The sequence below is a fragment of the Electrona antarctica genome (assembly GCF_951216825.1).
Source record: "Electrona antarctica genome assembly, chromosome: 24".
In the NCBI taxonomy this organism is placed as follows: domain Eukaryota; kingdom Metazoa; phylum Chordata; class Actinopteri; order Myctophiformes; family Myctophidae; genus Electrona; species Electrona antarctica.
Window position 1 is genome coordinate 18997057 of NC_136803.1, and position 21655 is coordinate 19018711.

Genomic DNA, 21655 nt, shown 5'->3' on the forward strand with positions numbered 1-21655 from the left:
AGCGAGGCCACGCCCACGGTCGTACAGCAGCAGGCAGCATCTCTGTGTGTGTGTGTGTGTGTGTGTGTGTGTGTGTGGATGAGAGGCAGGCAGACACACACACACAGACAGAAAGAGGATTATCAGCACACACACACACCACGATGGCAGGAGAGACGGACGAGGATATACCTGGTAAACATGCTCACATTGTCACAGTGTTTAATTGTAATTATTGCGTTTTGATTCGAATGGTCTAATTATTTCACAGGATTGGCTAGAATGGTAGCCTCGCCTTTAGCTTGGTTGCTACTAGCAACAGTTCAGTCAAATGTATGTTTTTAAACGTACCAGTGTGTCACTGTGTGTGGCACATGATCGCCTCCTAATCCTATCATCCTTTTGTAGTATTTATTGTGTCTGTAGCTGGCCGACACGACTTGCTTTGCTGACAACATGGAATGCATACATTTCCATTGCCAATGCAGTAAAAAAAAGGCAAAAGTCTTTCATGTTCAGTTGAAAAAAGTAAACTTCAAAACCAGCTGGCTGGGGCAATGTGTACATTATATTGATGTTGTGATATATCATATGTGACTAGATTAGGTTTGGATCAAGACTATCGTATACCTGTAGATGCTGTCTGGGATTTTGAGTTTACCTAACATTGTGATTTTAGTGTTGCCTTTTTCCTGCATGGCCATGAGCCCATTAATAAGCCTCATTTATTCTACAGTAAAGTTTCTGGTCTTTCCTGACTGTTATAGTACTGTTATAGCTGTTCCATTTGTTTTTACCCAATTAGCCATTACTGAGTATTATTTATTAAATACATAAAACAATTGTGTAAATATGTTATTGAAACACCAATAGTCATCTCCACTTTATGTCTCAACATATCAATATTCATGTATTTTATTTGCTGTGTGGCGTATTCTTTCTGGGGTGGCCGAATTGAGGCACTGACTATGCAGGGGGTATGAGCATATACGCTTGCTATGGTCTAGTTACATTGGTTCTCAAATTGCGGTCCGGGGAGGGGACCCCCAGGGGAGGGGACCCCAGGGGAGGGGACCCCCAGGGGACAATGAAAACATTTGAGAACCACTGGTTTAGTACTAGTTAGTTGTTCATTTGATGTGATTCCATGTGTGGTGTTTTCCTTTCAGAATCGGGTGCCGTCTTCACATTTGGAAAGAGCAAATTTGCTGACAACATCCCCAGTAAATTTTGGCTGAAAAATGATGTACCCCTCAAGATTGCATGCGGGGATGAGCATACAGCATTATTAACAGGTAAGGGTTAGGGTTATTCAATGTGATTTTTTTTTAGGGATGCACCGAAAGGGAAATTCTTGGCCGAAACCGAATACCGAATATAGGAAACAGTTGGCCGAAAACCGAATACCGAATATCCGAATATGATTAATATTATATTTTTTCCTACCGTTGCTGTCATGGCCGTACCTTAAAGCTACCTGATTTATGGCAAAATAAATGGTTATGGCAAAATTTAATTTAATTATTAAATAATAATCACTATTATGGGTCCATAAAACATTCAGCTCTTTTGAATGCATTAATTGCATACACTATTCTGTGATATATTTTCTGCCTATTCGGGCCGAAACCGAATAGGCCGAAAATGCATTTTTTATTTATTTTTTATTTATTTTTCTGTTGCTAGCATACAGTACCTTTTGTCAGGGCTAAATTACCGTCCGTTTATCTTTGCTGTATAGATCACTTTTACAGTACGTACTGTATTGGCAATTGCTACCAAAAAGGACAACAAAGTAAACCGTGTGACTCTTGTTCTTCTGATCTTATTTGCACAGAAAACGGGAAGCTCTTCATGTTTGGCAGTAACAACTGGGGCCAGCTTGGTTTGGGATCCAAATCCAGCGTTAATAAACCCACTTGTGTGAAAGGTTGGTCCTGAAATAGCTCCTATTTCCACTAATCCACTTTTGAAGTAAAAGAAAGAAAGAGAAAGGGCAGCCCCCGTTTTCCATCAAGCATTGCCACCAACAGATGCTTTCCGGCAGTTGAGAGGCTAGTTAAGAGGAATTTCCTAGAAAACATGGTCCTCCATTTACATTAGAACATTACAATCTTCCGGGCTCTTGACCTGCTGTCAGGTTTCACAAAATCAAACACATGGCTGTCAGGCAAAAGATTATAATACGAATGGTTTTCTTTTCTTTCTTTCTTTTTTTGAGTGGTGTAAACCACTCCTACAACTGGCTTTGTTAGTCTGTGCAGAAACAATGAGCATGGTTGCTATGTTCACCCTGTTCACCCGGGTGAACAGGGTTTTTTTTCAGTGCAGAAAAAATGAGCATGGTTGCTATGTTCACCCTGTTCACCCGGGTGTGATTTCATTACGTCAGACATGATTTCATTACGTCAGACAGGCTATATAAGACCTTACACCACTCAGTTCACACGGGTGTGATTTTTCTGAAAAGGCATGCTTTTTTCCCCCACAGCAGTGAATTTTGTTAGAAGGTATTCTGCTGAATCAGTTAGGACACCTTTACCTCGTCCCCAAGGTGTCATGTCATTTTAGTCGATAATTATTGTTGTTAACACCTACTGCCTCCCTACTGTCTTGGACATTTCTTGATGAAGCACGGGGGAAAAAACGGCTAAAGCCCTGCCTATTTTATACTTTGTCGTATGGTGTCGCATGACGAAGATGGCCACACTATAAGCTCACAACGTGTCGCATCAGCAAATTATTGCCAAATTATTTGCCTGTAATGAATGAAAATAGGAATGCCGGTGTTAAAGTTGTTTAAAGGGGTGTCCGATAGGGACAGGAGTATGCAGGATTTAATAGCAAACACTACTCTACTGAATTCAGTTTTTGGCAGAATGGGTTAGGCAGGATGCTTCTTTAGCTTTGAAACGTGTAGCCACTGCTGCGTGTATATAGTGTAGCCTTATGTGTTCAAATTCTGGCACTTTGTGTGCTTTAATGCAGTGATTCCCAAACTTCTTCATGTCAAGGACCCCCAAATTGACACTAATCAGGCTGCGGACCCCCATTTGAAGAGATATGCCAGGGACCCCCATAAGAGAAGATTTTTACGGCTCTAACGGTGATTCTCAACCCGTTTAATTTCAAGGACCCCCAGTTTGACATGCATTAGTCTACGGACCCCCCATTTAATGGCATTTCTATCTCTGGGACCTCAATTTATATTGTGTAAAATCAATGCTAATTTAACTCTGAGAGTGCAACGGGCCCGTTTGGTTTCATTTGGTTACAGACCCATAAGGGTCCATTTAGTCCCAAACTATCATTTAGCTGGGGACCCCCTGGAACTCCCTCAAGGACCCCTAGGGGTCCCAGGACCCCACTATGGGAACCACTGCTTTAATGATACCCATTGGCCTCTGTCTCTGAGTGAAGGTCAATATTGAACTGTTTAGGTTGGCATGTGATCAAGCTCCTTATTTGTTACTACAGTAATCTCAATCTGTACGGTCCATAATCTATCTTAATCTAGAGATGGAGGAACTCCCAAGACTTTGGGCGGAAGAAGCTACTGCTGTTATTAATTTAAAGGGTTGTCCTCCTGAAATTGATATTGTATTACTCAACGACACTGAAAATTAGTTTAATTACTACTTAGTGTAATTTCGAGAATAAACTCTACCTACAGTTCATGGTACAGTATCAGCTCAGCACTGTACTAATCTACCAACCACATAATAATGGAAAGACATACCATATTATGCCAGTATATAAGTACAGACCCTTGGACATGAGGCTAGTATGTCGCAGGGATTATGCCAGTACGGATAAAGCAGTGAATTAAAATTTCCAATTTAATGGCAATTAAAAAGCGATTGTCATTTTACGCTGTCATTCCTCATTCTTCCCTCACTGAAGATAACAAACTGGTATTTTTAAAACTTTATTTCAACAGCTCTGAAGTCTGAGAAAGTGCGCCTCGTGTCCTGTGGAAGGAATCACTCAATTATCTACACAGGTTTGTATTGGAAATCAGATGTACATAATAGACATACGGTATTTTTATAATTCTTAGAAACGGGACACAGAAATAACAATTTCCTGTATTTTTAGATAATTTGTTTTCGTATGTACAAGAGAGGTCACTCTCTTACTGTGTGTGTGTGTGTGTGTGTGTGTGTGTGTGTGTGTGTGTGTGTGTGTGTGTGTGTGTGTGTGTGTGTGTGTGTGTGTGTGTGTGTGTGTGTGTGTGTGTGTGTGTGTGTGTGTGTGTGTGTGTGTGTGTGTGTGTGTGTGTGTGTGTGTGTGTGTGCGCGTTGCGGTGCACGCTGTGCGTGTACATATAGCTCAGGGAAACCTATACACCACAGGTGGGAATAATGAGGGCCAGCTGGGCCTTGGCGACTGCGAGGAGAGGACGTCCTTCCAGTTGGTTGACTTTTTCGGCAAGCGCGGACCAATCAAAATGCTCGCTGCGGGTTCGAACACTTCTGCTGCTCTCACTGGTAAGACTCACTCCAGTGACAATGATCAGTGGTTCCCGCACTGGGGGGCGGGTTTTTGGGGGGATCCCCAGATGATTAGTTTAATGTGCAACGCAATTATCGCAAATATTACGCAAGAAAGAGGCAAACACTGCGAAAATAGCCAATCTACAAACTCACAACTCCTCGCACTGCGAGGTGTTGTGAGTTGTGAGATTTTCACCTACAAGTGCTTCCCGGTTCAAATATGATTATTTATTTGATTGTTTCACTGGTAATTCATGGCCGGATCTGAATATAAATGAACGATAACAAAACAGATTCTGCAAATATAGATAAAAACTAAAATTATCTTGTTTGGTGACCTATTGAATTTTGTTGCGCTAGTGAACTTGCGTCAAGGCTGATATAACGATATACAGCTAGCAACATGAACCAAGGTTCTAACAAATGTTAATGTATTTTAAGTAACATTTCCTTTCAATATGGATACGCTGCTATATAGTGTTTTAACATTAGACGTATTAAATCAATTTGACCTCTGCTCTGTCTTGAAGAGAGTGGGAAGCTGTTCATGTGGGGTGACAACACAGAGGGACAAATCGGTCTGGGTAAAGAGACCAACGCCATCGCCCCGCGGGAGGTCAACGTGGGCCAACCGGTGGCCTGGGTGTCGTGTGGGTACTACCACTCTGCCTTTGTCACAGGTGAGTAGAGGGTAACCGGAAGTCTCGCCCCCAAAACTCACTCGCCCCCATTTTGTTCACAGACCACTCGGTTCTTGTATTCTGCGGTTCTTGTATTCTTGTATTCTTTTCACTGAGGTTAAGGTTAGGAATACGTTTTGGGTCCGTTAGGCATAGTTTTACTTAGGTAAAGTTTAGGAATATAACATTATGTATTGGCATAGTTTTACTGAGGTTAAGTTTATGAATTAGGTATAGTTTTACTGAGGTTATGCTTAGGAATACCTAGTGGAGGAGAGGCTGCCACCACGGCTCGCTGTGCTTAGTCTTTGAATGTTCCTCCCTCTTTCCTCAACACTTTGCTCATATTCCTGTGTTTTTGCCAGTCGACGGGGATTTGTACACATTCGGGGAACGTGACAGTGGCAAACTGGGCCTGGACAATGATCAGCTGATGGGCCATCGGAAACCACAGCTGGTGAGGACCATCGCAGAGAGAGTCAAACAGGTGGCGTGCGGCGGTGGGCATACCGTGGCACTCACAGGTGCGTGTTGCCCCTTCAAGATGTATGGTGTTGCCTAATTTACCTCTGCCCCAGCGACCAGCAAAATGCTCCCTGAGGCCTCCCTTTCCCACAGACTGTATAATGACAAAACCTTTCGACCTGTTTTCTGTTGTTTCAGATGACGACATGTACACGTTCGGCCTGGGTCAGTTCGGCCAGTTGGGCCACGGGACGTTTATCTTTGAGTCACAGGTGCCTCGCGCCGTCGAGCATTTTAGGAAAAGCAGAGTGTGCCACGTCGACTGTGGGGAAAACCACACTGCAGTCATCACAGGTAATACGTGCAAAAACGTGCCTCACAACGTGTTGCTTCATGAAATTGGTCAGCTTTTTTTTGGACAAACCTTTCTTTTAAAATGTGAGCATTCTTCGACGCTCGGGTGACACAGTGGTAAAGTCCCTGCCCAGTGCCCACCACCACGGAAGCTGTGCACCGTGGTGCAACCAGCTTTGTTGGGTGCCTTTGGTTTTCCAGAAAACTTTTAGGATTTAGAAGACATTTTGTTTAGAATCGGCCTCAGTCCTAAATGGGTTAAATGTATAACAACGTATAGAGTGACTCTCCTGGTCAATACACTGCATACATATAGGCCCAGCTACAGTACGATCACATGGTTGCATCATGCATTCGGTGTCTCGTCCCAGTGTGACTGATGATGCGTTGTTGTTACCGTGGGTTCCAGACGGCGGCCTGCTGTATACGTTTGGAGACGGGAGGCACGGCAAGCTGGGCCTCGGAGAGGAGAACTTCACCAATCAGTTCAAACCAACCGTCTGTCCTCGCTTCCTCAAGTACAACGTCCAGTCGGTGGGTGTCCACATACTTGCTCCATTTATTTATGCCATTTCATTGAATCGTAGATGCCATTTCTAGAACAAGTGCCCGGCCACAAAACGGCCTGGCCAATCAGCAGCAGCTAGAGGCGGGATAGCTGCTGCTGATTGGCCAGGCCGTTTTGTGGCCGGGCATCAAGTCTGCCTGAGAGTTCCCAGATGGGAGCAGGAGGGGGGAACCCAGTGTACTCTCTGCTGCCCCATCTGGCGGAGTCAGGTTAGCCCCCCTCTCCTCCCAGTGGGAATTCACCTTTAGCTAAGCCCTGCCCTCACCCACTTAGACACTTCCACTTGGACACTTTCCAGCCGGGCTCATACATTCCAATGTAAATATCATGGATTTTACATTAAATACTGGTTCATTTTTGGAACCAGACCTTCAAAATCTCTTCCAAATCCTTCAACAAGGCCTGCCATATACCCTGGAAAAATAAGTGTGTGACATTTCTTTTTTAAAACAATGTTTTATCATATAGGAAAACTATTGGTGGAGAGGTTTGTCTATACCCATGTTATGCTTAGCTGTGTTTGGACCATAGCAGTTTGGGGAGGGGCTTAGCTATAGGTCAATTCAACCATTATCTTTAAAAGTGCCATCTACGTTCTGAGCTGCATTCGATTTGATTGAGTTGTGTATGGTCAGAAAGATGAAAGATTAAAATATTCATGGTGGTATTTGACTTAAAGTCTGACTTGAATTCACTAGATGTGAATGTTCTGATAAAGGCCCATAACCGGAACGCGTAAGCGGTCCTTTTTTGATGTGTGCCATTAAACAAATGGAAATTTGTACTTTGTCCGGCATTTATTTAAATATACTATGAAATAAATAAACACACATGTTTTAAATGTGTTTCCGTTTCTTAGATGGTTTTTAGTGGTGTGATGGTTCTTCTTTTTTTATGTAATACATTATGCATTTGCATTATGCATTTTCACGAATGTAGAGTGCATTATAAGTAAAACCCATTATGATTATGATTATTATTATTCTCATGGCAGGTGATGTGTGGCGGCTGTCACATGGTGGTGCTGGCCCAGCCGCGGGACGAGCAGAGCGGAGAGCTGACGTTGGAGGAGGACGACTGCGTGGCCAATTACTACATGGAGAGGCAGGAGCTTCTGGGGGACGCGGCCGCCACCTCCACCCTGGAGAGGGGCCTCTCGGCCAGGGTCCGCCGGAGGGAGAGGGTGGGTCACTTTCACTGTTGTTTTTGGCAGCACATTTTGACAGTCTCACAGTCTCTTGAATAGGTTTCATTTAGTTTTAGTCACATTTTAGTCTCCCGGAATGTTTTAGTGTTAGTCTAGTTTTAGACTAATTTGGACTAAATCTACAGGTGATTTAGTCGACTAAAATTTATTTTGGCAGGCGTTTCTACATTTGCTGAAAATAGTGAGCTTGTAGATCTGCTATTTTCAGCATGCAACCAAGTGTAAAATTACTTATATTGGATCTCTTGTCCACTAGTCCCTTCCTAACATTTTAGTCTAGTTTTTTTTTGTTGACGAAATTGTCAAAATATTTAGTCTTAGTTTTAGTCATCATAGCTGAGTTTTTATTTAGTTTCCATTTAGTTTTCGTCAGTGGAAAAAGGTAGTCGACGAACATTTTTCGTCTTAGTTTTAGTTGACGAATTCAACACTGGTCACTGTATTAGTCTGCGGGGATCAATGTCATTTTCGGTGTTTCCGATCCAGTCCGGAGCGGAAATAACTTTACGCCATGTTGTTGTAGTCACTGGTTGTAGTCGTCGGGGGAACTTGTTGAAATTTTGTGAAAGTATATAATCTAGCTTTAAAACCATGCAGGAAACAGACGATATCTAGTCTATCACAATACCAATATAAAATCAATATATTGCTGTTAACGCACAACCTTCCTTTCACAGGAGCGGTCCCCGGACCAGTTTGGTGCCATGTTCAACACCCTTCCTGTCAGCGTGACCGCTGGCGACTACCTCAGCCAGACCATGCCACCCAGGGTGCCCCTGCCACGCCTGACGCCCAAAAAGTCGCCCAACGCCACTCGCCAGCAAAAGAGGAACGCCGTGTCAAAAGGCCATGGTAGCTACCTACCTCATACTTGGGACCACCCAAGATTATTATGTATTTGGCCGCCGAATATTTTGTTCCAGGGACTCCCAGAAGCAAAGATTTGAGTTAAAAATGTTTGCTTTACAAATTCATATATTCAAAGATTTTCAAAACTGTAAAATAGCAGATATACAAGCTCATCTATGAGCTTGTACATCTAAAAAAATTAAATCTAAAAAGACACAGGTTAATTAATGGCTTAGGCTGCGGCATATCGTATTTGCCTCCTCTTTGTGCCACTTTGAGAGGCCCTGGTCTAAAACAGTGGTAACCAAATGGACCCTTATAGATTTTTAGCTCTTGAGAGCGTAAAATGAATGAATGAAATTGATTTACATTATTGTTAAACTTCTGCAATACTGAATTTAAGTCTACACAATTCAACGTTTGCCTGTTATCTCTCCTATGGTACCAAGTAATACATTAAATAATGGGCCTTGACATGAAAAAGGTTGAAAACCACTGGGCTAAAGCTAAAGTGATCATGTGAAATGTCATCCTGTTGTGTGTGTGTGTGTGTGTGGTGGCAGAGCCAGAGCAGCATGAGAGAGACAGCGCTGTGGACAGCCCCACTGACACTGACAGTGTTAAAGACCTCGGAGACACCACAGATTTCCTCAATATGGTAAGTCACAATCCTGGTCTCTAAACTAGGAAGGAACTGGTCGGAAAATAACGTGTTCCTTCCGCGCACTACGTCCAGCCTGGGGAAACTCCCCCCTCTCGGGTGAAAAGAAGCAGCCTGGACTCCTCCTCATGCATAGAAGGAAGCATGAGGTCAGTCCGCTGCCCCCCCCCAGGTTGGCAGAGGAAGTGTAGCACCCAGGATTACATTAGATAATTGGCACTGGGTGAAAAAATCGTGGGATAAAAATTGAAGAAAAAATAAATATGGTAAATCACGTCACATAATCTTCAAAGCATCAAAGCAAATCAATGCAGTGGTTCCCCAAAGTGGGGATCGGGAGGGGGGCCGTCCCCAAATTATTAGCGAGAGAGCTAGTTAATTTTGTTCAGTGTTCGAAATGAACCCATTAAAACTGGGAAAGCATTTGTGTCATTTTAGCTATAGAATAAAAACATTGTTGTTATACTTTGGCGATTCAAAAATAGCACATATACAGACTTCTGGGTTTCCCTGGGGGGGAAAAAATTAAGGTTCTGAGGTCGACGACCAAATACATTTTGGGGGTCCTTGACATGAAAAGGTTTGAGCACCACTGACATAGACATACGTTTGTCAGAAAGCTGTTAGGATTTAGAAGGTACTTTTAGACTCTTCCTCAGGTCTTAACCCATTCTGGACGGGAACCCCTTTTGGTGTTTTAACCATTATTTTAAACTAGCTATTGAAAAATAGCAGATTTACAAGCTCAGTGCGATAGCTTGTAGACCTGCTTTTTTTATTTTATTGTGAAAATGTGGCACAGATTTTGAATACATATTCTTTCAGAGCGAACGTTTTTTTAACTCAAATCTTTGCTTCTGGGGGGTTCCCTGGAACAGCATATTTTCAGATGGGGGTCCGCGGCCAAATTCAGATAATTCTGGGGGTCCTTGCCATGAAAATGGTTGAGCACCACCGACACAGAAACATAGGTTTTTCAGAAAACATTTAGGATTTAGAAGATTTTTTAGAATCTGGTCTCAGGTCTTAAAGGAGCATTCAGTGATTTGGGTGATTTGGAAAAAACCTGGTCCGCCCCGGTAACAAGATGTGCACATGCACACGCTCTACAGTGGGGGAAGTACAACAGACCAACAGCACGTGCACCAAGGCCCGCCCCACTCGATCGTGATTGGAGGAAGGCCCCTCTCATCCTGATTGGATGAAGGCTTTGCCACCCAAAGCCCAAACCGAAACTAGGGTTTTTTGACCCCAGGGGCTCACTGGGGACAGGGAGGAACTCCTTATATGGTCAGCACACTTTATAGTAGGGAGGATTATCCAAAAAATAAGAAAAAATAAGTAATGAAATCACTGAATATACCTTTAATGGGGTCAACTAAAAACGACATTGCTGTGATTTTGTTTCCCCCTTGTAGACACACATGATGAAAGTGGACCCTGGTGACAAGACCCTCACTTTGTCCCCTATTCAAAAGGTAACTGAACAATCTCACCATATCGGTCTGAGGAAGAGCTTTGTGCTGGAAACATCACAGTCACCGTATGGTGCAATAAAGGCATCTATCATCATAGCATCGGAGCCCTCAGTGTGCGAGCGTCCTTATTTTTTTAATCTTTTTTATCAATCTCGCCATATCGTCATAAACTCTCATCAGGTTGGTGCATATCAGATATACATTATTCATAGTGACACAGCTCATGCCATACATTTTACTTTCTTTTTTTCCCATGACTCATTTATACACTATTGTTTTACCAGCTTCTGAATCTTTGCTAATATGAAAGTTATAAATAAGCCGTGAACGTAATTCACACGTCACTGTATGAAAATTGTAAAATTTTTATCATTTATCATATCATACCAGCCTCTCACCTGTCACTCTACGCTCTCTATCCTCGCTCTATCTATGCCTTAGTTGTACTTCTAAGTTACATTTCTGACTCTCCTATTCTTTGTCTTTTTGGTTCACTGTCTCATGCTGCTTTTCTATTCATTTCCATTCTAATTACATTCCTTTCCTCTCCTATTCTTTTCTTCATGCTTTCTGACATTTGGGATTAGAGGAAGGGTAAGCACGGTAAGGCCACGGAAGGGGAGTCCGTGAAGGACAGCCAAGAGGGAGAGGAGAAGCTCGCGCGGCAGGGGCGCGTTTCGTCCACGTCCTCGTCCCCCCGGAGGGGGGGGAAGCTCAGCCCGCGACCGACGCAGCCCGCCGAACTCTTACGGAGCCAGAGCTCGCTCGCGACACAGAGCCCTGGCCGCCAGAAGGCATCCCCTAAAAGAGGAGAGGAAAAGCTCCCACAGCAGGGCCGCGTTTCCTCTGCGTCCTCGTCCCCCCGGAGAGCAGCGGGGCTCAGCCCGCAGCGGGCGTTGTTGCCCACCGAACTCTCGCGGAGCCAGAGCTCGCTCGCGGCACAGAGCCCCGGTCGCCAGAAGGCACAGGGTCGCGGGCCGTCGTCGTCCCCTCAAAGAGGAGAGGAAAAGCTCTCCCCGCAGAAGGGGCTGCGCGTCTCCTCGACGCCCTCGTCCCCCAGGAGGGCGGCGCTCAGCCCGCAGAGGGCGACTGAACTCCCGCGGAGCCAGAGTGCCCGCTCGCTCGCAGTGCAGAGCCCTGGACGCCAGAAGACACCGGTTCGCGGGGCGTCGTCGCTGAGCCGAGCAGAGGAGAAGCTCCCGCGGCAGAGGCTTGTTTCCTCGACACCGTCGTCCCCCCGCAGGGCGGAGCTCAGTCCCCGTTCGCTTGTGGCAGAGAGCCCTGCTGGCCGCAGCCGGAAGCCACAGGGTCGTGAGGCGTCGTCCCCAAGCAGAGCAGGCGGTAAGGAGAATGACGTTAGCAAAGTTAAGGCCCAAGCACAGCCCAGGTCAGTGCAGGTGAAAACAGGCCAACAGGTTGAGGTTGTGAAGCAGCCAGGAAGGGTCAAGGAGAGCTCTGCTCACAGTCCGAGTTCAGGGCGCAAAAAGACAAAGTCTAAACCCAAAGAGGTGAAAGGTCAGCTAGTGCAGAGTGAGACCAAGCCGATTAAAGTAAAAGGCAAAGGAGTTGCATTCTCTTATGAACAAGGTGGTGTAGACGCTAACGCTCTTGATCCAAGTGATTCTTTGGATCACGCAAGCAGCTCGGAGAGTCCGCAAACCCTTTCCAAAGGCCAAAGGAAGTCCAAAAAGACCTCCAAACCTAAAGGGAAAATAGCCCTAACGAAAGATCCCAAAAAATCTAAGAATGAGACAAACATAAAAGAGGCTCGAGCCATGAAAGACGCTCACTCTGAAAGTGAAAGTGAGGCGCAAGCAGAGTTTGAACGAAAACCCGACGGGATGGCGAAGCTCGCCCTCATCGCGGCCGCGTCCTCGCTGGCAGCCGCGACGTCGCTGGCAGCCGGCTCGGCGTTGCTCAGAGAGGTAACAGCCGTCGGCGGTTTCGCTTCCCCGTCACCCATCCCCTCCGACGGATCCGCCGCAGAGACCGACTCCAAGTCCAAGTCCGAACACTCACAGAGCGAGGAGCCAGAGTCCAAATCCGAACAATTGCCCGGCGAGGATTCAGACTCCGAGTCCCGTTCATTAGCCGTTGAAGACGGCAGGAAGACCGCTGTTAGCATCAAAGTCATACCGCCAGGAGACAGTCCCGAACAGAGTGACTCTGGGGAGGAGGAGGAGGATGAGGAGGAAGAGGAAGAAGAAGAAGAGGAGGAGGAGGAGAGGGACGAAAGCGGGGAAGAGAACATGGAGGGTAGCATCGCCGACACAGCGACGGAGGACCAGGACGAACAGGAGGCGGAAGAAAGCGACGGGGGGCAGGTGACGAGCGCGGCGGAGAGCGAGACCGCCACCGAGTCGGAGGCGACCGGCGCTGGGACGGCAACGGAAGCAGAGGACAGCGAAGATGACGCCGACACACTGACGCAAGGATCAGAGGAGGAGGAGGAAGGTGAAGAAGAAGAAGAAGAAGACGAGAAAACTAGCGAAGTCGAGGCAGAGGAGAGCGACAGAGGAGAGAGTGAAGGAAGCCAGTCGAAGGGAGACGACGGGCAGCAGGAGGACGATGGGTCGGACGCCACGGCGAAATCTGAGAGTGGTGTGGACGAAGAGGAGGAGGAGGAGGAGGGGGAGGAAGAGGGGACAACAGGAAGCGAGGGAGTGAGTGAATCCGAGACAAGTGGGACAGGAAGCAAAGTAAGCCAGGAGGAGGAGGAGGAAGAGGAGGAGGGGACAACGGGAAGCGAGGGAGTGAGTGAATCCGAGACAAGTGGGACAGGAAGCGAAGTAAGCCAGGAGCAGGAGGAGGAAGAGGAGGAGGAGGAGGAGGAAAGTGAGATAGCGTCCAGTAGCGAGATGGAGAGCAAGGGAGAGGATTCTGAGAATGAGGAGGAAGGCGAGGAGGAAGGGGAGAGCGAGGCGGAGGAGAGTGGGGGGGAGGAGGAGAGCGAGTCGACGGGTAAGTCTTTAGACTCCTCGGAGGGGAAAGAGAGCGAGGCGGAGAGTGGGACAGTGGAAGGAGAGGAGGAGGAGGAAGAGGAGGAGGAGGAGGAGGAGGAGGAGGGAAGTGAGGTGGAAGAAGAGGGCGAGAGCAGTGAGAAGGCAGAGAGCGAAGTGGGAAGTGAGGAGGAGGAGGAAGAGGAGGAAGAGGAAGAGGCCGAAGAGGAAGCGGCCGAGGAGGAAGAGGAGGAAGCTGAAGAGGAGGAGGAGGAAGAAGAAGAAGAGGAGGAGGAAGAAGAAGAAGAGGAGGAGGAAGAAGAAGAGGAGAGCGAGGAGGAAGAAAGCGAGGAGGAAGAGAGTGAGAAGGAGGAGGAGGAGGAGGAGGAGAGTGAAGATGAATCGGAATCGGAGGATGAGGAGGAGGAGGTGAAGAAGAGTACAAAAAAGCCCTCCGACGCCCCGAGACAAAGCGGCAGATCTGCTACTACGAGGTCCTCCTCCAAGCCGCGGTCCGGCGGGAACAAAGGCCAGGACGCCGGCGAGGAGGAGGAGGAGTTTTGGGACGATGTCTTACCTCAGTACCTGCGTCTGAATTAAATGCTTGCCTTTTTTTCGCCAGCTCTCACACAGAATGGATCAATGGCAGACTGAGAGACGTTTGAACCGACGGTCAGTCAGGCTTCGCTTGGATGTGCGTTAACCAATTAAACCGTATGTTTATATACTGTACATACCGGTACACTCACTCACTCACTCACTCTTTTTTTTTTTTTTTTTTTTACAATTTCTGCCGAATTTCTCGCTATTGTTGGCTGAGTCTGGGGTTGGCTGGCCACCCACACCACAATGATTCATGTTTTTGTGACAACCTACTGGTGTGTGAATAATATTCATATGTACAGATTTCTGGATACAAGGTTAGTTGTATAAACTATCATTATTAATTATTTTTATAAATTTGTATAGCCGTTGCATTTTCTTTTAATGAACACTGGATGTGTTTGGACTGGAGAGGTTATTGTTGTCGTATTGTTGTTGTAGTTTGTTGCAATTGTATTTTAATCTCTTGAAATACCCTTTGGGGTTTACTTGATTCACTTAACAGGGAATACCACTCATTTTCAACATTGAACTACAGTATGTCATTAATGCACCTATGGTTGATCTATTAACAACTTGCCTTTAAACTGTATTCATACAATCATGATTAATCCCAATGATTTTATGATTTTTACAGTTTATTTTATTTATGTACCTTTTCCTTTCCTGCGTTTTACATTACAATAAATGTTTCAGATTTGATTTAAAAAAAAAGTCTTCTCTGCTGTTGTGAAGTAGGCTACATTAATACTACCAAGTCAGCCATACTACCCAGGCCATGACCAACAAATGCCACACGTTCTAAAACATTTGTATTAATAATAATAATAATATAGCTTAGACTCCCCTGCTTTTAAGGTATTCCAAGTCATTTTAAAGCTGTTAGAAATGTCAGCACACCGTGGACTGTCACTCAACAGACTTATTTTAAGCGTTTCATTGGCCTGTTCCAGTCAGAGGTGGGACCTGTTTTCATTCTCCCTCCCTCCATTCACTGTAATCCCCCCCCTCTCTCTCTCTCTCTCTCTCTCTCTCTCTCTCTCTCTCTCTCTCTCTCTCTCTCTCTCTCCCCCTCTGTGTGTGTGTAATCCCACTAGTAATCCATAGCAATCCCTTATGTTGTACACATACTGTATACTGTTGTAGTGTGGAGCTCAAGGTTGGATTCAGTCTACATTCAGCTGGGCCTGTCTGTCACAATTATAATACATCATCGTAATCACAATTGTAGTATTTCCGCTATTTTTGGAAAAGAAAAAATCTTTGTATATTTGTGTTATTTGTCATATCTGCCCTGTGCAATTATTTGTGATTGCGAAGCCGAAAAGGCAACAGAAATATAAATTGTAATATTCCATTGTTAAAAAATGGAATATTCAAAAACAAAAACAAACACACACACACAATAAAATCGTAATTATTTGTGTGACATTGTTGACCTAAATTTGTAATTGTGACAGCCCTTCTTTTCAACCAGCCGATTCGACTGGTATCACCCCATATAATCGGCGAAATAAAATTCATGAGGACCTTTATCTATTTTGTAATGTAATGTAACAGCAGCTACTCTTCCTGGGTTCTCCAGGAAAGCATTAAAAGGTACAATTCCACACATTTATTTTTTTATATAAAATATCCACACTTCCTACACAGAAAATCCTGAATGTTCGTTTAACTCGGAGTGACAAAAAAATAGAAAAGCGGTTGAATTGAAAGTACATTGAGTCCAGTCTCCTGTCAGGCAGTAAAGGAACCATATGTGTTGTAGATGGATGTCCTTGTAGCTTCTAGCGACCTTGTATTTCTATTATATTGTGTGTTCAAAGTAAAACATTTTAAGCTTGTGAGCTTATTGATCTTTTTCTTTTTTTTAATAGATTTGTTTTTTTTATTATTATTATTTTGAAAAATGTTAGATTTGAAAATCTTGGAAAAACCTTAGCTCACACTCTACCTAATGATTTTCTTCGAGGGTATTCACACACATTATGTCACTTCTCTGACTAGTTTGATTTTTCACCCCCAGGATTTAAGACCTCAGGAAAGTAAGGATGAAGATGAGGAGGAAGAGGAGGAGCAGGAAGAGGGAAAGGAGAAGGACACATCTACCGTGACGGAGGGGCGGTCGTCGCCGAGTTTGGACGGTTCCATTGGGGACGCGGACGAGGTCTCTCACAGTCCTGTAAATACCGTATGTCATTTCACACAGATTTATCTTCATATTTTTATTTATTTATTTATTTTTTCTTCTTTTAACTCTATCTATTCTCTACCGGTAGCTGTTAGCATGAACCCCAGTTCCAGGGGCCAGCATACACGTTCACTTTAAAAAGTCGGAGTTTGCCCGCCCCCCACACACTCTCGCTACACACTTTAGTATCATTGGAACACGCACACACTCTTTACCTCTCGTCAGAAGCGTTTACATGGCGGCAGTGTCATGGTACAAAGGCACACATTAAATCAGAAATGTGGATGGCAGAAAATCCACCACGGACAGTGATCCAAGAATCCGACTTATGGCAGTTTGAAAATCCTCCTTTCAACTGCTTTGCACTGTGAATATATTTGCAATCCCATAGTTGGAACGGTGGGGCGTTGCTATAGGAACCGGACCAAAGTTAAAGGCTTCCGTAGGCATCAACCATTATATAAATGGTTCTGGACAACCGGCTATACGACGGACTCGGCACCGGGCACTGCACTCCCTGTGGGGGTGTGGAACGTGTGTGTCGAATTTGAAGTCGGCGGTGCAAACGGTTCTCGAGTTGTGTGGATTACAGACGTACGTCAAACACACAGAGACTTGGTGCATTTCTACTATAAATGCCCTACTTGAGCACACTACAGCTTTATCTCCATATTTTACTTTTTTTACTTTTTTTGAGTGGTGTAAACCACTCCTACAACTGGCTTTGTTAGTGCAGAAAAAATGAGCATGGTTGCTATGTTCACCCTGTTCACCCGGGTGTGATTCTCCTACAACTGGCTTTGTTAGTGCAGAAAAAATGAGCATGGTTGCTATGTTCACCCTGTTCACCCGGGTGTGATTTCATTACGTCAGACATGATTTCATTACGTCAGACAGGCTATATTACACCACTCAGTTCACACGGGTGTGATTTTTTAATTAATGCCCTACTTGAGCGCACCACAGCGTCACACAAAAGTATCCAAAATAGCAGATCTACAAGCTTAGCCCAACAAAATGCTGGTTACATTTTAGGTCGACAAATAAGTCATGCAATTGCTCCATTTATTCACACCTACAATGGCTAGTTTGTTAAAATAATCATTCACTGCACGATTGTTTTCGCCCCCGTTCTCCCCTTGCCACGTCTTTTCGGAGAAAGCTCTTATTTTGAAGACCAAAAACTCATGGCTTACCTAAGCATGCCTATAGTGTTCTTGTTATTTTTAATTAAAAGGTAATGTCCTGTATTTCCAGAAAACCGAAGAGCTGAAAGAAGAATGCGTACCCGACGGAGAGCCGAGAGGTGAGTTCGAAGGCGTTCTCAGTCGTTTTGTGGGAAGCTGCCTGCATGTCGGGAAGAAAGGATTCATGCCGTGAAGTTTCCTAAATTAACTGCCCATTTATTACATATACTGTACCTGTACACATCTGGTTATGTCTACAGAGTCTGAGATCACAGAGGGGCCCAGTACCATCGACACAGAAGACGCAGACATCAGCAGCAAACCAGCCAATGGGACAGCAGATGACAAATCAACAACTCAGTCGAGCAAAAAGGTGTGAGGCTGTTCCCAAAATTAAATTGGCACACGCCTGATGTTTATGGCCTCAAGTAGTGGCTATTACGAGTAGCCGAAACAAGGGTGTTTGTCAGAGACTGCTGCTAAATAATAAAATTAAAAGACAATTCACCTCGTGAGTACGGACTGTTTATAGACCAGTGGCTCTCAAAGTGGGTGCTGTGACACAAGTCCAGGGGTGCCTCAGAGTACTTTGATGATATTTGGAATTTATCAATATGACTTCAGTTTAACCCCCCAGAATAGGGATGCTGGGTTAAAGTGGTTAAATGTCAAGTATGAAAGATATTTTCAATTTGCCATAATGGAAACTACTATTACGTTTTCCTCGTGAGACGGCTTTAGTTCCGACATACTATTGATCCGAAACCTCAATACCTAACCATAACCGCAAGCACGGGAGCAGCGCATGTCGGACCATTGCATTTTCGCATCGCATCGCATGTCCCCGCGCTGGACTTCTGTCCCCCAGTATTTGCAGACAATCTAACCCTTAGTATTTGCAGATATCTAACCCTTAGTATTTTAGTATTTGGAGATATCTAACCCTATCTTTTATGTGCCGTTGTCCTCAGCTCTTCTCGTTCCGACGGCTGTCATTGTCCAAACCGAAGCGGACGGATGAGAAGGCCACCGTCGGCGCGAACGCGGCCGTCCATGAAGAACAGAGCCCCTCTGGGTTCTTCGACGGCAAACCGGAGGCCAATCCGGGCGGCCCGTCGGAGCAAGCGGCGCCACCTTCTGACGCCAAGCAGCCGCGCTCTCGCTCTGAGACCTGCTCCTTGCTGTGATACGCAAAACACCCCCCCGCCCCCACCACCCACACCGGAAGAAGAACCTGCTTTTTCTCGCACTGCAGTTCTATACACTAAAGATGAGCGTGCACTGCAGGAACGTTCTGTGTTCCAGTGGCGTGTGCAGTATCGTGCAAGCCGCTTTTTAATGTGCCTTGTTTCAGATGAACCACTAATATTGTTCAACGGTCAACCACTATATCTGTTCACAAGTGACCTATTTATTGACTCCTCGCCTCTGCTTCAATCTCTACGAAACAATCACCTGCCATGCAGGATCCAGCCTACCAAAACCTACTTCTCTGCATTTTAACCACTTAAACATAATTGACCCATGCTTTTTTTTCCCCCCTCTACGGCAAATCTCTTGTGTGCCTATTTGTTGCGAAATGTTCGCCTAGTAATGTGACATGGCCAGAGATTGGGACCTTTTATGTGGGCAAGCATGCAGTGCACTAACAAATATCATCCTACTGAGACCTTACTGTCTGGTCAGTAAGAGGCGATGATGAGCCGCTCAGGATTACCAAATATGTGTAAACCGTAACATATCTTCTTTTTCAGAATACAAAACCCAAGGAATAGAGAGGAATCTTATTGTCACTTATATAACCTCATAACCTCTGACAATCACATATGTCCCAGTGTAGTTGCAGATGTGACTGTGGTAGGTGATTTGACTGAGGGGCAAAAACATCAAAATGTCTTCTAAATCATGAGAGTTTTCTGAAAAACCCTATGTTTCTATGTCAGTCGTTCTCAAACATTTTCATGTCAAGGACTATCCCAGAAGCAAAGATTTGAGTTAAAAACGCTCGCTCTGAACGAATATATTCAAATATTTGCGCCACATTTTCATGATTTTTCAAAAATAGCAGACCTACAAGCTCGTATCGCGGCACTTGGTGCCGCGCTATGAGCTTGTAGATCTGCTATTTTTCAATAGCTAAAGTATAACACAATGCTTAAAAAGGCAAAAGGGGTTCCCGCCCAAAATGGGTTAACTGCAGACTGTACACTACATACTCCCATTTTTCACAGGCTTTATTTTGTTTCATTATTTAAAAAAAAATGTTTTAATGATCTTCTTGAACAAAACCACAAAATAAGCTTTATGGGTATTTGCAAAGTGCACAAATTTTTGGACACATTGTGGAGCTTAAAAGTATACTTAAATGACTTCAACAGCGGACAGATCATACTAGGGCTGCAAATTGGCGATTACTCTACCGATTACATACAGTATTAACCGATAAGCGTGATCTTATATACAATTCTATATTTTTTTTACATACATCAACGAATCAACATGTTCTAATTGATTAAATCAATTAGATCAACCCCCTTGAGTCCCATTTTAGCCAATCTACAAGCTCACAATGAGTCACACATTATTTGACTTGATTGTTATTTTAGCAATCAAACTAATAACTTTTCGATTTGTTGGGTTAAGTGTTGCACCCCTAGTTCAAAGTCAAAATGACAAAAATATATATATATTTAAATTTAGTTTTTAATTCATGAAAGTGTTTGCCTTTGTGCGAATGTTTTTTTGTTTTTTTTTATGTTTTGAAATAATAATTAAAAAACTAAAAGTAGGAAACAAAAAGGTGAAGGGACCCATAAAAATGTGTGTGCGACCCACTGTTTGGGAACCAGTGCACTACTACTAGACCCTCCATGGCAGGGGTTCCCAAAGTGGGACCCCAGGGGCCCTTGAGGGAGTTCCAGGGGGTCCCCAGCTAAATGATAGTTTGGAACCAAATGGACACTTATGGCTCTGTAACGGGTCCATTTGGTTCCATTTGTACACCCTCAGAGTTAAATTAACATTGATTTTTGAGTGGTGTAAACCACTCCTACAACTGGCTTTTGTGTGCAGAAAAAAATGAGCATGGTTGCTATGTTCAAAATAATTTCTGACGTAATTAAATCACACCCGGGTGAACTGGATGACCGTAGCAACCATGGTCATTTTTTCTGCACAAAAAAAGCCAGTTGTGAAATCACATCCGGGTGTGATTTCATTACGTCAGATCAGAGCTGATCAGGCTATATAATACCTTACCTTATATAATACCTCACATCGGACGTCAGACATTACGTCAGACCACAGCTGATCTTGCTATATAAAACCTTACACCACTCAGTTCACACGGGTGTGATTTTTACAATATAAATTGGGGGTCCCAGAGATAGAAATGCCATTAAATGGGGGTCTGTAGACTAATGCATGTCAACCTGGGGGGGTCCTTGAAATTAAAATGGTTGAGAATCTCGCTAGAGCTGTAAAAATGGGGGTCCCTGGCTGGCATATCTTTTTTAATAGGGTGCTGTGCGGGCCAATTAGTGTCCACTTGGGGGTCCTTGACATGAAAAAGTTTGGGAACCACTGCTCCATGGTATCTTGTTGAACAACACTGCACTATGACATGTATTATTAGTATATCTTAGTATCGCCATATTGCTGTGGATCAAATTTAGTCTGTATTTTTGTCAGATGAAACCTGACCTATGAAAACTAGACGACCTCGTCATAGTCTAGTAGTTTATGCGTTTTGTATCTGTGTGGCACATCTTCTTTTCCTTCTTGTGTGTGTGTGTGTGTGTGTGTGTGTGTGTGTGTGTGTGTGTGTGTGTGTGTGTGTGTGTGTGTGTGTGTGTGTGTGTGTGTGTGTGTGTGTGTGTGTGTGTGTGTGTGTGTGTGTGTGCGTGCGTGCGTGCGTGCGTCTTTTACCACAGACAAATGCAGAGCCTCTCGTGTGCACTGATGGGCTCTGCAGTCTGCTCTTTCAACATCTCCGGTCT

General features: G+C 44.6%; 1 protein-coding gene across 1 annotated transcript; it reads left to right on the forward strand.

The window, feature by feature from the left end:
- The first annotated feature begins 39 nt into the window (after window positions 1-39).
- On the forward strand, window positions 40-20882 carry rpgrb (retinitis pigmentosa GTPase regulator b). The gene is made up of 17 exons (XM_079495590.1): window positions 40-174; window positions 1149-1274; window positions 1817-1909; window positions 3920-3982; window positions 4311-4469; window positions 5006-5155; window positions 5521-5679; window positions 5819-5974; window positions 6384-6508; window positions 7537-7725; window positions 8427-8601; window positions 9162-9256; window positions 10678-10737; window positions 16306-16470; window positions 17728-17776; window positions 17918-18030; window positions 18629-20882. Exons 1-17 carry the CDS (start codon window positions 144-146, stop codon window positions 18842-18844), a joined length of 2124 nt encoding a protein of 707 aa, XP_079351716.1. The 5' UTR covers window positions 40-143; the 3' UTR covers window positions 18845-20882.
- The last annotated feature ends 773 nt before the right edge of the window (window positions 20883-21655 follow it).